The sequence below is a fragment of the Xenopus laevis genome, chromosome 4L (genome assembly GCF_017654675.1).
Source record: "Xenopus laevis strain J_2021 chromosome 4L, Xenopus_laevis_v10.1, whole genome shotgun sequence".
Taxonomy (NCBI): domain Eukaryota; kingdom Metazoa; phylum Chordata; class Amphibia; order Anura; family Pipidae; genus Xenopus; species Xenopus laevis.
Window position 1 is genome coordinate 146599852 of NC_054377.1, and position 16553 is coordinate 146616404.

The 16553-nt window shown below is 39.3% G+C and overlaps 1 protein-coding gene across 2 annotated transcripts in view; it reads right to left on the reverse strand.

The window, feature by feature from the left end:
• Positions 1-16553, reverse strand: part of synpr.L (synaptoporin L homeolog) — a 126132-nt gene that overhangs the window by 44444 nt on the left and 65135 nt on the right. Inside the window, exon 1 of one of the 2 annotated variants that reach the window (XM_041590930.1) lies at positions 13049-13424. The exons of the other annotated variant lie outside the window; for it this stretch is intronic. Within the exon in view, the coding sequence (XP_041446864.1) occupies positions 13049-13072 (24 nt within the window). The 5' untranslated portion in view covers positions 13073-13424. Of the gene's footprint in view, positions 1-13048; positions 13425-16553 lie in introns of those variants that run through there. 2 annotated transcript variants of the gene reach the window in all.

A 16553-nucleotide genomic window follows, 5' to 3' on the forward strand; every position in this document is an offset into this window, starting at 1 on the left:
GTTTTCAAGTGATCTTTGTCTCCAAGGTTACTAGTTACTGGTGCATTAAGAACATTAAACCCACAACAATGAAAATGGATCTGTTGATTCAATGCGAGCCCTTAAACATTAAGCTTTGTATTCAGAGGTCTCACGATGGTTTGATGACTGACAGCTCTACCTCTCAAGAGGTTATGGGACAAATCAAACATGTCTGCTAGTTTTCTGTCCTGCCTGCTTCTATATTATGTATATGGGCATTATCTGGTGCTTTACTGATAATGTTGTAGGCTCTACCCAGATGGGTATAATGTGTTTATACTCTCAGCCTTCTTCCCAGCACAGAGCTATCCCTAATGCCTGGGATTATGCAACTCATTAAAAGTCCATTATCCACTGCAAACAATTTAAGTGCAATCCATAACCTGACACTTACCGTTAATTGACAATTGATGTTTTTTTGATAAGCCGTATCTTCTGATAAATAACCTTATAAAAGTATATCCATAGAAGATATATAATACACATCAATCTGACTTCTTTTTATGCTGTTTACAGGGAAAAGATATTATGGGGAATACAGTGGGGAATTCTCTAATTTTATTAGATAAGTGTCCAATAAAACCTATTGGCCAAGGTACTAGGGACTTTAATAAACTTCATGTTTGTATTTACTAATACAAGAGTGGCAAAGAATAAGATCTATCGATTCGTCAAGATCTTGTTCTTCGCCACAGGTTAAAACAAGGGAGCCCAAAATAAAAAAATAAAAAAAACAAAAAAAAAACAAGGGAGCCACTTTGCTCTCTGTTTTCAGTCAGGACTGATACTCCTGGATCTACTAGTATTATCTCTCTAAAAAGCTTAGTAGGGGTATTATGGTTAGAATAAACCAAACTGCCGAACCAAATCTGGACATGTATGGCCAGCTTAAAGGGGCAACCGGAAATAATGTCCATTTTTTATATATTCTACAATGTTTATCTTGAAACGTTCTTCGGTTGGGCTGAAATGGGAGACATTGATGGTACTAGAAGGCGTTAGAGATGATACGTGGATGGCATATTTCTTGATGGTTGAGGAACTCTATAATGAACTTGGCTTTGGTAACTCAAGCTAGAAATGTACTCCAGGGTGCCATGTAACATCATGTCACATAATTGGTTATTTCCTTATTCAGATGAAGCCTACGATGAATTCCAGCTATAGATATTGCAGTTTTAGCAGACATTGACAACTGCCATTAAATTACTTTATATCACATGACATTTTACCTATGATATTGGGTTAGGATCACATTAGAATTTTAAAAACCCCCAAATAAATCGAATTTTCTAAAGCAGAACACAAATGCTGTAAGGTCATTTTCCTTTACTCGAAGGTAAAGTAACATGCTTGTTGGGAATTTGTTTGGTCAGTTATCAGGTACATAAATCTCTGCTATATGAAGTGTAGAGGCATGCACCATAACAAGGCAATTAATCATTTCTAGGTGGTTTTGTAACCCTTTTGCCCCAATATCTAAGATAAATGAAGGCTGTGTTGAATATCAATTATAGTGTGAGGCAGTAAGGAGACCTGAGAAAAGTTCACACAGAAGGATTCATGACCTTTTCCAGCCTACCCAACTAGGTAGGAGTTTTATAAATGTCCCAAGCTGTGGATGCACATATATTCTCAAAAACTGCTGATTCTGGCTTTATTTTTTATATATTATTACGTTTGTAAACTGATCTATCTATCATTATCTATCTATCTATCTATCTATCTATCTATCTATCTGTCTGTCTGTCTGTCTGTCTGTCTGTCTGTCTGTCTGTCTGTCTGTCTATCTATCTATCTATCTATCTATCTTCTTCATCATCATCATCATCATCATCATCATTATCTATCTATCTATCTATCAATCTATCTATCAATCTATCTATCATTATCTATCTATCTATCTATCTATCTATCTATCTTCTTCTTCTTCTTCTTCTTCTTCTTCTTCTTCTTCTTCTTCATCATCATCATCATCATCATCATTATCTATCTATCTATCAATCTATCTATCAATCTATCTATCATTATCTATCTATCTATCTATCTATCTATCTATCTATCTATCTATCTATCTATCTATCTTCTTCTTCTTCTTCTTCTTCTTCTTCTTCTTCTTCTTCTTCTTCTTCTTCTTCTTCTTCTTCATCATCATCATCATCATCATTATCTATCTATCTATCAATCTATCTATCAATCTATCTATCATTATCTATCTATCTATCTATCTATCTATCTATCTATCTATCTATCTATCTATCTTCTTCTTCTTCTTCTTCTTCTTCTTCTTCTTCTTCTTCATCATCATCATCATCATCATCATCATTATCTATCTATCTATCTATCTATCTATCTATCTATCTATCTATCTATCTATCTATCTTTCTTTCTATCTATCTATCTATCTATCTATCTATCTATCTCTCTCTCTATCTTAATTGGCAAAATAACAAATTCATCTGTCCTGACACTACACAATGCTGCTAAAAAATATATCTAAGATTCAGCCTCCATATCAACTAATCAGATGTTTACTTCCAAACAGTTTAGCATAAAGGCTATCTGCTGATTGGTTGCTATGGATTACTAGGCCTGTAGCAAACATTGTAATCTTGATTACATAACTCCATAGAGTACATTTGCATTCCATACCTGTCTTTGATTAGAGCGCTAAGAAAGGAAATCCCAGCAGGGAAGGCTTTCTATCTTAAAGGGGAAGATATCATGTTTTTTTATAATAAATAGATACTGTATGTAACATAGATAGTCTTGCTGATTATAAAGAGGGGTGTTCAATTCCTTGGAGACACTTCATTTGAAAGTTGCATTTCAAATTCCCATATATCTCCAGCAGAATATGTCTTTGCCAATGACTTTGTTTTGAGCTGTTAGGGAGGGTCTTGGTGCACATAACCAGTGATAAGAAGTTCTACAAGCAACAAAGTGATATTTCAACTTGAACAATGTTTGGAAAAACAATTTCCATGGAATATGCCAAGATATTTGCTTTCCAATTGGCATGGACGCCCCTTTGTTCCAATCAGCTGGGCAAGCGCCACTGACAAGTCCTATTTCCCAATTAAAAAGTTCTGTGTCAATGTAGATGAAATTGTCAAATGAAAGTGATGATTGATGGCCTAATGAGCGAACAACCCTGATTGACCCTGCTGAAAGTTACTATTGGATCCAAGTACTTTTATTGTCAGCTCTCCCACTTCACTTTTAATATGCGTGCCGGTTTATTTCATAGGTTTGCATCTTTAAAGGAGATCTGTCTGTCAATAACTGAAAAAATCCACCAACTGTAGGGACTGTTTAACTAATATATTTTATAGATAGTCTTCGTTATAGTTAACTAATGGGATAAATAGTTGAGGTTAATGGTTGTTTCAGAATTTAAAGCTGCTCAACCTAACATTTTGTTTTCGATCTACTCATGCTGTGAGTCACTGACAGATATCCCCTGCTCTAATTGGCTGATTTCAGCAGCAGGCAGAATCTGCAATGCACTAATGATACACAGCATAATTGAGTTATTTGCACGTATTAGCTTGAGAATAACATTTCCATCTTCTAACATATAAGAAAAAATAATAACAGGGGCGTGGTTTACCGCCGTACATGGCAGTCGCATAAGACCAGAGCTCTGCAGCCTATTCCCGGTGTGAAGCCTAAAGCGGACGGAAAGTATGGGTAAACACGGTAAACCTAAGGACTATGGTGGTGAGGAATGCCGTACCCTCAAAACTAAAGACTCGCAACGTCTTTTGAAGCAGTTTTTCAATGCAACGGAGCCTGAACACTGCCAACAGGGATCCAAGATGGCGCCGCGGCGCGCCAGAAGCCCCGCAGATGAATCGGATTCTGAATCTGTAAGTTCCGAACAAATTACTATGGCGCATTTTAAATCCCTTCCGACTAAAACGGACTTAACCGATATGATAGCTCAATTTAAGAGCACGCTGAAGGAGGAGATTACTGGCATAAAAAATGAGATAACCTCGCTACACACACGTGTACTTGAAATCGAAACGAGGAATGAGCATGTGGAGAATACTGTGGAGGCACTAACCACTGCCAATGCCCATTATGTGAGAACTATCTCCACCATGCAGAGGAGATTAGACGACCTCGATAATAGAGGGAGACGCAACAACCTTCGTCTCAGGGGCATTCCAGAGCAGCCTGAGGGGGAAAATCTCATGGACATTGTGACGCAACTTTTCAGGCAAGTTCTAGATAAACCTGCTACATTCGATATTGATATGGAAAGGGCACACAGAGCACTTAAACCCAGAGGTTCCCCTAAGGATAAACCGAGAGATGTCATTTGCTGCCTTACCAGATTCGGTCTGAAAGAAGATATACTAGCTAAAGCCAGGAAATTGAGATCTATTCCGTTTATGAATGCGGAGATTATCATACTACAAGACCTCTCTTGGTACACGTTGCAACAGCGCAGAGCCGTCCAACCACTTCTTCTGCGACTGAAAGACAAGGGCCTTTTATATCGTTGGACATACCCTTTTGGCATCCAAGTCACCAGAGATGGCAGAACAACATCGCTTACAAGCCCTGATGACATCTCCCAATTTTGCAGAATTTGTGGAATTGAGGAGCCAGATTTATCAGATTGGGAAAAACTTACCATGGCTCCAGCGATTCCAGAGTTACCAGACAGAGAAAACTGGACAGAGGTGTCTACACCTAAGAGTAAGAAGAAGAAGCACAAGATGACACCGGAGAAGAGCCAAAAACCTGAAGGTTGAAGATGACACTGGACTATTTTTGCTTTTACTTCTCCCACTTGGGACTATGGTTTTCATATCCTAGTGTGTTTTTAGGTTATTCACATCCGTGGTACGCTTTGTGAGTATGTTTTTCTATCATTCACAGTTACTTTACTGTATTATTTGTTATGTTACACTTATATATCCGCTTTAGCCTTAATCATAATGCTCCAGTTTGGACGCACCTTCTAAGATTGTTTTATATACACCGGGAAAGGTGACTGCGAGCTTCCAATGCCAGTGTTATGGTGTTTATCACCCCCCCAGGGGTCTCCGACAGACAGTGTCTGTCAATTTTTAGCCACTCATGGAGTAGGCTAACACTACCCCAATATCGACGTATTATGTTTAGATTACAACAAGTTCACGATTTTATGATTTTTAGTTTTGTTATTATTTTTTTTTGTCACTGCGCTGCAACATTCTGTCTTACTTTGTCCTATCTTCAGACCTGGTTTTTGCCAGACGAGGGAGACGGTCCATTCATATTGCCCTGCACACTTCCCCGATTCACAATGTCTGATATTAATATCATATCTTTGAATACCAATGGGTTAAATGTTCCGGAAAAGAGGAGTAAAATAATTCGGGAAATGTATAAGCAGAAAGCTCACATTTTAATGTTGCAGGAAACTCATCTTAAGGGGTCTGATAATGTGCTGGCGAAGTTTGGAAACTATTCTCAATGGTTCTTTAGCAATAATCCTGCTACTAAAACCAAAGGGGTGGCAATAGGTGTGCATAAAAATACTACTTTCCACTGTACTGATACTATAAAGGATGAGGAAGGTCGCTATGTTTTTGTTAAAGGCCTATTGTATAATACTAAATGCACGTTGGGAAGTGTATACCTTCCTAATCGACACCAGGCTCCTTATTTGCTCAAACTGTTGCAGGTTTTAGAATCATTTGCGGAGGGCCTCATATTGATTGGTGGGGACCTCAATATGGTGCTTAACCCCTTGCTTGACACTTCGAGAGGTTCTTCTCCACTCCCCCACAATATTATTAATAGAATTAAAAGGGCTTTGAATCGTACTAGATTGGTAGACACTTGGAGATGTTTTCATGAGAATGAAAAAGACTATACATTTTTTTCTAATGCCCAACAATCCTATTCTAGGATAGACTATATACTTATGTCGCAACAACATTTAGATTGGGTGTCCTTCTCGAAGATACATAGTATACTGTGGTCTGATCATGCAGCTGTTCAACTAACACTGAAATTGCCCCATAATCCTAACATCCCTTGGCGGTGGAAGTTAAATGAATCACTTTTAGATGACTCAGATTGTCTTGGGGAACTCCGGGAAACTTTGGCAATATATACGGAGGCCCTACACACTGACACAGCTTCACTTGACTCCAAATGGCAAGCAATGAAATGTTTAGCGAGAGGAATTTTGATCAAACATGGATCTAGGCTTAAAAGGGCAAGACAGGATCGTACTCGTAAACTGTTGGATCAGATTCTATATTTGGAAGAGGAACATAAAAATACTCTTTCTCCTGCCTTATTAACTCAATTGACTTCAGCTAGATTAGAACTCCACCAACTTCTTAATAACCAAGTTAAACACATTCTCTCTAAAGTGCGGCGAACATATTATGAACATGGCAACAAAACGGGGAGGCTACTAGCGAGAGCGCTGAAAAGTAAGCAAATATGTGCCAATATTAGACAAATTAGGGACTCCGCTGGCCATCTTCATATGACTCCTTCCAAAATAGCGGAAACTTTTAGAGTCTATTACACACAATTATATAACCTTAATACCCTATCGGGGACAGAGACAACTAATTTAAAGGAGAAAATCAAAGCTTACTTAAAGGCCAATGCCCTCCCTCAGGTGCCGGAACGGTTTAGGCAATCCCTTCTAGACCCCATAACCGGCTCAGAGTTACATGAAGCCATTAAACACCTGAAATTAAACAAAGCTCCTGGTCCCGATGGTTATACTGCTAAATTTTACAAGCTTTGTGAACCCACTATCCTACCAGTTTTACTTCCCTTCTTTAATGCTATATCTAAGGACAATCCCCTAGACCCGTCCTTTTTACTTGCCCATATTTCCCTTATACCGAAGCCAGATAAAGATCACACAATATGCGGAAATTATAGACCGATCTCGCTGCTAAACTTAGATCTAAAAATTTATACAAAAATTTTGGCACAACGTCTAAAACCTATTCTCCCACATAGTATTCACAGAGATCAAGTTGGATTTGTGCAGGGGAGAGAAGCGAAAGAGAATACAATTAGAGTGCTTAACGGTGTCTTGTGGAATGGCAATAGGAAATCGCCTTCTCTGTTGCTATCTACAGATGCAGAGAAAGCATTTGATCGAGTGAATTGGACCTTTTTAGAACTGGCTCTGGAAGCTATGGGTTTGCCTAAATTGTTTACTGACAAAATCATGGCCCTTTACACTATACCATCGGCGCAGATTAGAGTTAATGGCATCCTATCCACACCCTTTGATATCCGCAACGGTACACGCCAAGGCTGCCCCCTTTCCCCTTTACTTTATGTGATATGTGTGGAATACCTATTGGTAGCAATTCGGAAAAATGTGGACATATCAGGATTACATTCCCCCCTTCAAGAACATAAAACGGCGGTCTTTGCAGATGACCTTCTTCTTTTAGTATCTAATCCGATTGTTTCCCTCCCTAATATTTTGTTAGAGCTTCACTCGTATGGGAAATTATCTAATTATAAGATCAATATGGGGAAATCGGAAGCTTTATCCATTAATCTTACCCCGACCCTCCAGCAACAGCTCCAAAGTTCCTTCCCGTTTAAATGGCAAAAATCTAGCTTGAAATATCTGGGTATTCATATTTCAGCAGATCCCAAACTCCTTTTTGAATTGAACTATGTGCCACTTCTTAATGAGACTAAACAGTCCCTTTTGAGCTGGAGTAAGAAAACTCTGACATGGAAGGGAAGGGTTAATAGTATTAAAATGAATGTTCTGCCTAAATTTATCTACCTTTTTTCTACACTTCCAATAGCACTCCCGAATATGTTTTTTAAAGACTTAAATGGGGCTTTATTTTCCTTTATTTGGCAATCCAAAAAAGGGAGGCTACGTAGAGACACTTTATTCAAACCTGTCTCAATGGGAGGCCTAGCCATGCCAGATTTCGAATCCTATTATCACGCTGCAATCCTTTCTCTGATACTAGAATATAATACCCCCTCTTCGCCGATTCAATGGCGTGCCATGGCGAACGTATGGACGGATTATACCTTAGCCTGCTTGCCGTGGATTCATAAAGACAACATCCCCCCACTGGCAAAGGCACATGTTCTCATTGATAATAGCCTGACTGTATGGCACAAACTCAATAGTAAATACTCGCTAGCGCCCTACCCCTCACCATTGATACCCCTTTATGATAATGTAGAATTCCCTCCCAGTCGCATAGACCAAGGTTATGACTCAGCCTTTAAGGTGACTAACCCCTCAATTAAGTGTTTTCTACGTTTACGGGCTCAAGGAGAGGAGATACGAGGGGTTTGGGACAGCAAAGATACATGGAGACACTTTCAAGTGAACCATTTCTTACAATCACTCCAATCTAAAGGTTCCCTTACCAGACCTTTAACTGATTTCGAGAAAATTTGCTCTGTAACGGCCCCATTAAAACATGTTTTATCGCTTCTATATAAAACAATTATCGACAAAAAATATCCTGCCTTCCCTGCTTATACTAAGAAATGGGAATCAGATCTTGGCATATCACTGACTGATGAGGAGTGGGGTACAATCATTCGGTCTGTATCTAAATGTTCCATTAGTAACAAGATGCAGGAATCATCTTACAAATTACTATCTAGGTGGTATAGGACACCTGTGGTTCTTAAAAACATGGGCCTTATAGACAATTCATTATGTTGGAGGTGTAATAGTGAGGTTGGCACATTGGAACATCTGTGGTTCACTTGCTCTCTAATAAAACCATATTGGATAGAGGTAATGGAGGTTTGTTCTGAAGTTATTGGAGAGCGAGTTCGATGGAATGCCCCTGCTATCCTCTTATTCCACGAATTTGAACCTAACGATTTTTCAAAGTCTGACTTATTGAGGCAATTACTTATGGCAGCTAAAGCCCAAATCCCCAAGCTTTGGAGGCTGAGGGATACCCCGAGTCGTGACGCTTGGTTCCGCGCAGTCAATGATATTTGCCTCATGGAAGAACTGACAGCCTTTCTGTATAATAAATATGGTACTTATATGGCTATCTGGTCACCTTGGCGGGATTATATGGCGAAGCTCGCTTAACTGGCATTATATATGCATCTGACGTTTATACTTATACTTACTATTCTGCAATGTCCTGTTTTTTTTTTAGACTTTATGCTTTACTGACTTGTTGGTGTATATGTGTTTGCAATCCGCTCCTGAAAATGACATTTGAAATGATATGGAAATTTTCTCTATAGATATGGATCTATTGTGGGACACTTGAAGCGGTGACTAATTTATGTTTGTTTTACAACAATTTTATGTTTGTTTTCCAACTACGTTCAATATATGATGCGTAATGATGATAGAGTGGGAGGTTGGCTGCAATTATGGTACATTTGAACCTGTTATTTCTCTGCTTATCTTCTGTAATTCTTGATGTTATTTCACTGTACAACTGCTACGTATTGTATTGCACTTTTGTTTAATAAACAAAACTTGATTACAAAAAAAAAAAAAGAAAAAATAATAACATTTGAAAAAATATATTTAATATCCCTTTCCCGTTGAGAGCAAAATCAGGTTTATAGTCACTGCTTACAGGAGGATTTGGCCTCCTTTTGGGGCCAAAGGCAATGGATGAGGCCATGGCTGAAAACCAATTAGGCCAGATTTGGTGGTGGATATTTAAAGACTACCTTAGACCTTTCCTTTCAATATTGTAGAGTAAGTCTCAATACCACATAGTCACGTATCTTTAACCTCAGCTGCTAAAGTATCCAAATGAATTGGGGGCTTCAACCCATATTCATCACAGTTATCAAGGTAGAAATATATCAGGAGCTCTGTACAGGTATGGGACCTGTTATCCAGAATGCTCGGAACCTGGTGTTTTCCGGATAACAGATCTTTTTGTAATTTGGATCTTCATACCTAAAGTCTACTAGTAAATCAAGTAAACATTAAATAACCCAGTAGGCTGGTTTTGCTTCCAATAAGGATTAATTATATCTTAGTTGGGATCAAGTACAAGCTACTGTTTTATTACTACACAGAAAAAGGAAATCATTTATAAACATTTGGATTATTTTATTATAATGGAGTCTATGGGAGACGGCCTTTCAGTAATTCTGTGCTTTCTGAATAATGGGTTTCTGGATAACAAATGCCGTACCTGTATAATGTGTGGCTCACAGGAATATATTGGGCATCTGAACTCTGATATAGGCAGAGCTCTATAAAGGGTTTGACACCCATTAAAAGCCAGTTGAGATGCCCTTATGGGCCCAGTGATGCTGGGATAGACATCTGGCACAATGAAGAGTAGTTCTGCCATAGTTGAGGGCACAGAGCCGACCATACCTAATGCTGGGGTATATGTCAGGTATCTCCTGAAAGCGAACACATAATTCTTCTTAGGCAGCTTTAATATTGGGGAGGCACATTTATTAAAGGTCGAATTTTGAATTCATGTGATTTTTTTTTAAACTCTATTAAATTCAAATATGTTCAAAATTTGATTGGGGGGTTATTTAATAAAAAAATCGAATATCTAAAACTCGCATGCATTTTACCGACTTGAAAACTCGAATCGAATTAGAATCGAATTCGACTAAACTTGATTCGAGTTTTTTTCTCTGAAAAAAACCTCAAATGTCAGGAAGGCTAGTAACATGTCCAAATTGATGCCTAGACCTCTCCCATAAAGTCGGCAGGTTTTAGGTGGCGAATAGTCGAATCCAAATTTATTATGGGCCAGCATTTGATAAATCTCGAAATTCGAATTTAAATTAAAACTCAAATCGAGTTTGGATAATTCACAATTCAAATTTGAGAGTTTTGACCATTAAAAAAAATCACCCTTAATAAATTCTTATATAATAAACTCATTCGGCTCATTATACTGAAAAGAGTCAGCAATGCTTAAATTAAGTTATTATTATAGGCACATTCCCATTCTCCTTTACAATGGCACAAACGGACCCTTCAGATTGGAAATATACAATACAACGTGGACTATAGAGTTGCTGCATCTGTCCGTCTCTATGACTAGTTTCCCATAGTGACATTAATACAGTTCAGCTGTGTCTCTCAGCTGCTTTGCCCAGCAGAAGGGAATGTGCAGTGCAGTTCAGCAACTCCTGAACTGTTTTACACCAGACTATACGGTGGAGCTGTGAATGTGAGCTTCCATGTCTGCACTTGTGCAATTAATTTAGCACCGGTGTTGTATCAGCCCCAAGTAGATGATCATTTTAAAGCCCTGTCATTACATTAATTAGAGTGTAAATGACCCTTTTCGACTCCAAGTTCATTATATTCCCATATCCATAAACTAAGCTGCTTATTTGCTAAACCTCGATTTTTTATGGTCGAGGTTTTTTGGGGTAAAAACTTGAATTTTTTCGAAATTCATTATACCCCAAAGCTGCTAAAAGTCTGAATTTGAAAATCTGCCATCTCAAACCTATCCAGGTCATGTAGAAGTCAATGGCAGATGCCCCTTTCACAATTTAAAGATATCGTTATCTGTCCTGGGTTCCGTCCGATAATCCAAAAAATCCAGGGTTTTTGGGAGATAACCCGAGAAAATCGTTTGAATCGGGCATCAGATACAAAAAATATGTACGATTCGAGCTTTGGCTCGATTTTATCAATTCTTTTCCTGCACCGAATTTTTCAAGTTATTTTTTTTAATAAATAAGTTAAAATTGTGGATGGGCGTTTGGTCGAGTTGCGTTTCATACAAAGATGAGATAATTTGAGTTTTAGTAATAACCACCTTATTCCACTGCATTTGCCTTCATTCTGTAGCCAAATCTGGTCAACCTTAAAAGCGAGTTCATTGGAAGACAGATGTTTGGTGGGTTGGAAACAATTTAATGCAAGGCGGGATGTGCACGAAGGCAAAATAATATTATCTGAGATTCGCTCTATAAAAAAGATCACTGGACCATGCCCCATTGCCTTGCTCCGCTAAATTATTGTGATAACTATGGTTACTGCTATGAAATAAATGAAGGGTGCTGCTGGAACGAGGCATTCGGCAATCAAAGTGCTTCCGAAATGAAACCAGAAAGGCTCCCAGGGAGCCGGATTAATGTACTCGGTAATGCCATACTGCTGCGCAGGCTGAAAAGTTCAGTCTGGAGATGACCACAGACTAATACATTTGTTTCTGGAATGGATGGTCATTCGGTTACTTAATTATTCATGCATTACTTTATGCCTAATAAATAAGTAATTATCTATGCTGGTTATTTCTCAGATCTGGCTTTAAAAAGTCTCTCTCTCACAAACACACATATATATATATATAGTTATGGGACCTGTTATCCAAAATGCTCTGGACCTGGAATCTTTCTGTAATTTGGATCTTCCTACCTTAAGCATACTAGAAAATGATTTCAACATTAAACATAAACCCAACAGGTTGATTTTGACTTCAGTAAGGATTTATTATATCTTAGTACAAGCGACTGTTTTATTATTACAGAGAAATTTAAAATTTGGATTGTTTGGATAAAATGAAGCCTTTCCATAATTCAGAGCTTTCTGGATAATGGGTTTCCAGATAACGGGTCACATACCTGTACAGGTATAAGACCCATGATCCAGAAAGCTCCAAATTATGGGATAGACATCTCCCATAGAATCCATTTTTCAAAATGTTTTCCTTTTTCTCTGTGATACCGTGATAACAGGATAGCGGATTTCTGGATAACGGATGCCATACCTGTACTGTGTGTGTGTGTGTGTGTGTATATATATATATATAGCCAGAATTTTGAACTTTTTAATTAAGGAAGAGTATTAAATATATAGAGTATTAAATATTTTCTTCCAAAGCTGTAAATGTGATCCTTTGTTCCATAAACCAATAAAAACAAAGATTAAAGAACCCAAAACAAAGATTAAGATAATGAGAATGTATTCAGTATTATAATATATTTATACAAAGAAGAAATATAAATATTAATGCCAGCCACCTTCTCAGGACTATACAGAGAAAGCAGTTATTAAAAAAAAAAAACTTACCGGAGCAAATATCACCATACACATTTACAAAGGAATTTATAATCCAAATCAGCTCTCTGGAAATGAGACAGGGGTTGTTGCATGCTAAAGACAGGGGTCTCGGAAGGCTTCTCTGTAGAGACCACCCGTTTTCTGTGCTTTTCATGAAGTAAGTCAGGGAAGGGAGGAAAAATCAGTGCAAAGAAAGAGAGAGAGTGAGATGTTACATCCCAACCAGTGAGCAGCAGCCTTAGTTTCCCTTGCAGGGGGGCTGGCTAAATTGGCGTAACATTGGAGATTACTATGCAAATCAGGGTGTTAGACTGGAGGGGGGATGCACAAGCTGTGGGCTTAGGTGGGTTTCTGGAAGATGCTCTCTAGGATCAGGTGTTGATTGTTCTACCGCAATATCAGGACTGATGTGTTCTGATATTGATATAGAAATATATTCAGGAGGAGGAGACTTTAGGGCTTATTTATCATAAGGATGCAAAGTGGCAAAGTGCAAAAAAAAGTCACAAATAGAATTGCTCTTGCTACTGACAGGTACAATAACTGCTGGAGTGTCACCTGTATCTGGATGTACCTGCACACATGAGAGAGATGTGCATATTCATTCGTATCCCTTCCTTGTGCGTCATGAATGACAGCCCCAGTGTGTCCTGTAAATAACGCTTTCCCATAGACTAAGAGGGTTATTTATCAAGGTCCGAATTTATCTCAGTATTTCTAATATCAAACTTCGAGCAACTACGAATTCCGGAATGGACCTTATTTATGAAGAAAAAAGGCAGAAAAAAATAGGGTCGGGCAAACGTCGGAGCTTTCCCCCGAAAACTCAGAATTGTTTTGAGTTTTCCGCAACAACTATGTTATTTCTGAGTTTTTTGCACAGAAACCCCAAAATCATCGGATATCAATATGGACATCAGTGCAGACACTGGAACTTTCCCCTTTGCTTATACAGGACATCTTTTAGATGCCAGGGTTTCGGATTCAAAGTTTTTAGACCATATGACTTTAAAAAATCTCGATAAACTCTTCTCTTTTTTTTGCTCCAAAAACGATGTATTATTAGAGGTTCGGATATTCGGAGCTTGATAAATAACTACCATAATGTGACAGATAAAAATTCAGACCCGAACATAAAAATTCTGGGGGTTCCACATACATGGGCAAATATAAACTGCCGACAGATTAAGTTTATTGGGCCCTTTGACGGCTTCCCTGATCAATGACGATCGGCTTGTCTTAAATATCCTGTCGGATCGAGGACTCATTGGTTGCTTGATGTGGTCCTCGATCCGACTGCCAGTTTTCTCCTTGTTGTTATCCGATCGTTGTTACACACTGTAGAGTAGGGGTGGCCAGACTTTACTCATAAGAGATCTACTTCTAGTGGTGCTATCCATCAAGATCTACCTCTGCACCGCTGTTAGGCTTTCATTACTGTGCAATTGAAATATGTTCCAAATGTTGAGCCAGATATACTCACAGTTAAAGGGACAATAACCAGGAGAGTTGCTGTACTGTGACTGTTGTATAGCAGGTATAGTAGGGAGAGATGGTGCCTATAGTAACAGTGGATAATAGTCTCTGGGAAGGGAGTGTGACTGTGGGATAGCAGGTATAGTAGGGAGAGATGGTGCCTATAGTAACAGTGGATAATAGTCTCTGGGAAGGGAGTGTGACTGTGGGATAGCAGGTATAGTAGGGAGAGATGGTGCCTATAGTAACAGTGGATAATAGTCTCTGGGAAGGGAGTGTGACTGTGGGATAGCAGGTATAGTAGGGAGAGATGGTGACTATAGTAACAGTGGGATAATAGTCTCTGGGAAGGGAGTGTGGCTGTGGAATAGTAGGTATAGTAGGGAGAGATTGTGTCTATAGTAACAGTGGGATAATAGTCTCTGGGAAGGGAGTGTGACTGTGGGATAGCAGGTATAGTAGGGAGAGATGGTGTCTATAGTAACAGTGGGATAATAGTCTCTGGGAAGGGAGTGTGACTGTGGGATAGCAGGTATAGTAGGGAGAGATGGTGTCTATAGTAACAGAGGGATAATAGTCTCTGGGAAGGGAGTGTGACTGTGGGATAGGAGGTATAGTAGGGAGAGATGGTGCCTATAGTAACAGTGGATAATAGTCTCTGGGAAGGGAGTGTGACTGTGTGATAGCAGGTATAGTAGGGAGAGATGGTGCCTATAGTAACAGTGGATAATAGTCTCTGGGAAGGGAGTGTGACTGTGGGATAGCAGGTATAGTAGGGAGAGATGGTGTCTATAGTAACAGTGGGATAATAGTCTCTGGGAAGGGAGTGTGACTGTGGGATAGCAGGTATAGTAGGGAGAGATGGTGTCTATAGTAACAGAGGGATAATAGTCTCTGGGAAGGGAGTGTGACTGTGGGATAGGAGGTATAGTAGGGAGAGATGGTGCCTATAGTAACAGTGGATAATAGTCTCTGGGAAGGGAGTGTGACTGTGGGATAGCAGGTATAGTAGGGAGAGATGGTGCCTATAGTAACAGTGGATAATAGTCTCTGGGAAGGGAGTGTGACTGTGGATAGCAGGTATAGTAGGGAGAGATGGTGCCTATAGTAACAGTAGATAATAGTCTCTGGGAAGGGAGTGTGACTGTGTGATAGCAGGTATAGTAGGGAGAGATGGTGCCTATAGTAACAGTGGATAATAGTCTCTGGGAAGGGAGTGTGACTGTGGGATAGCAGGTATAGTAGGGAGAGATGGTGTCTATAGTAACAGAGGGATAATAGTCTCTGGGAAGGGAGTGTGACTGTGGGATAGCAGGTATAGTAGGGAGAGATGGTGTCTATAGTAACAGTGGGATAATAGTCTCTGGGAAGGGGGTGTGGCTGTGGAATAGTAGGTATAGTAGGGAGAGATTGTGTCTATAGTAACAGTGGGATAATAGTCTCTGGGAAGGGAGTGTGACTGTGGGATAGCAGGTATAGTAGGGAGAGATGGTGCCTATAGTAACAGTGGATAATAGTCTCTGGGAAGGGAGTGTGACTGTGGGATAGCAGGTATAGTAGGATGTGATGGTGTCTATAGTAACAGTGGGATAATAGTCTCTGGGAAGGGAGTGTGACTGTGGGATAGCAGGTATAGTAGGGAGAGATGGTGCCTATAGTAACAGTGGATAATAGTCTCTGGGAAGGGAGTGTGACTGTGGGATAGCAGGTATAGTAGGAAGAGATGGTGCCTATAGTAACAGTGGATAATAGTCTCTGGGAAGGGAGTGTGACTGTGGGATAGCAGGTATAGTAGGGAGAGATGGTGTCTATAGTAACAGTGGATAATAGTCTCTGGGAAGGGAGTGTGACTGTGGGATAGCAGGTATAGTAGGGAGAGATGGGACACCTTCTGGATTCTGAAACTACTGTTGATCAGAGCAGCTGCACCATCTTTTTCTGTTGTTACACAATGGAACAGAAGAATGTGCCCATGAGAAATGAATCCATCACAAAACAAAAGGCAACTTGGTACAAGCCATTCAGATATTTGACAGTG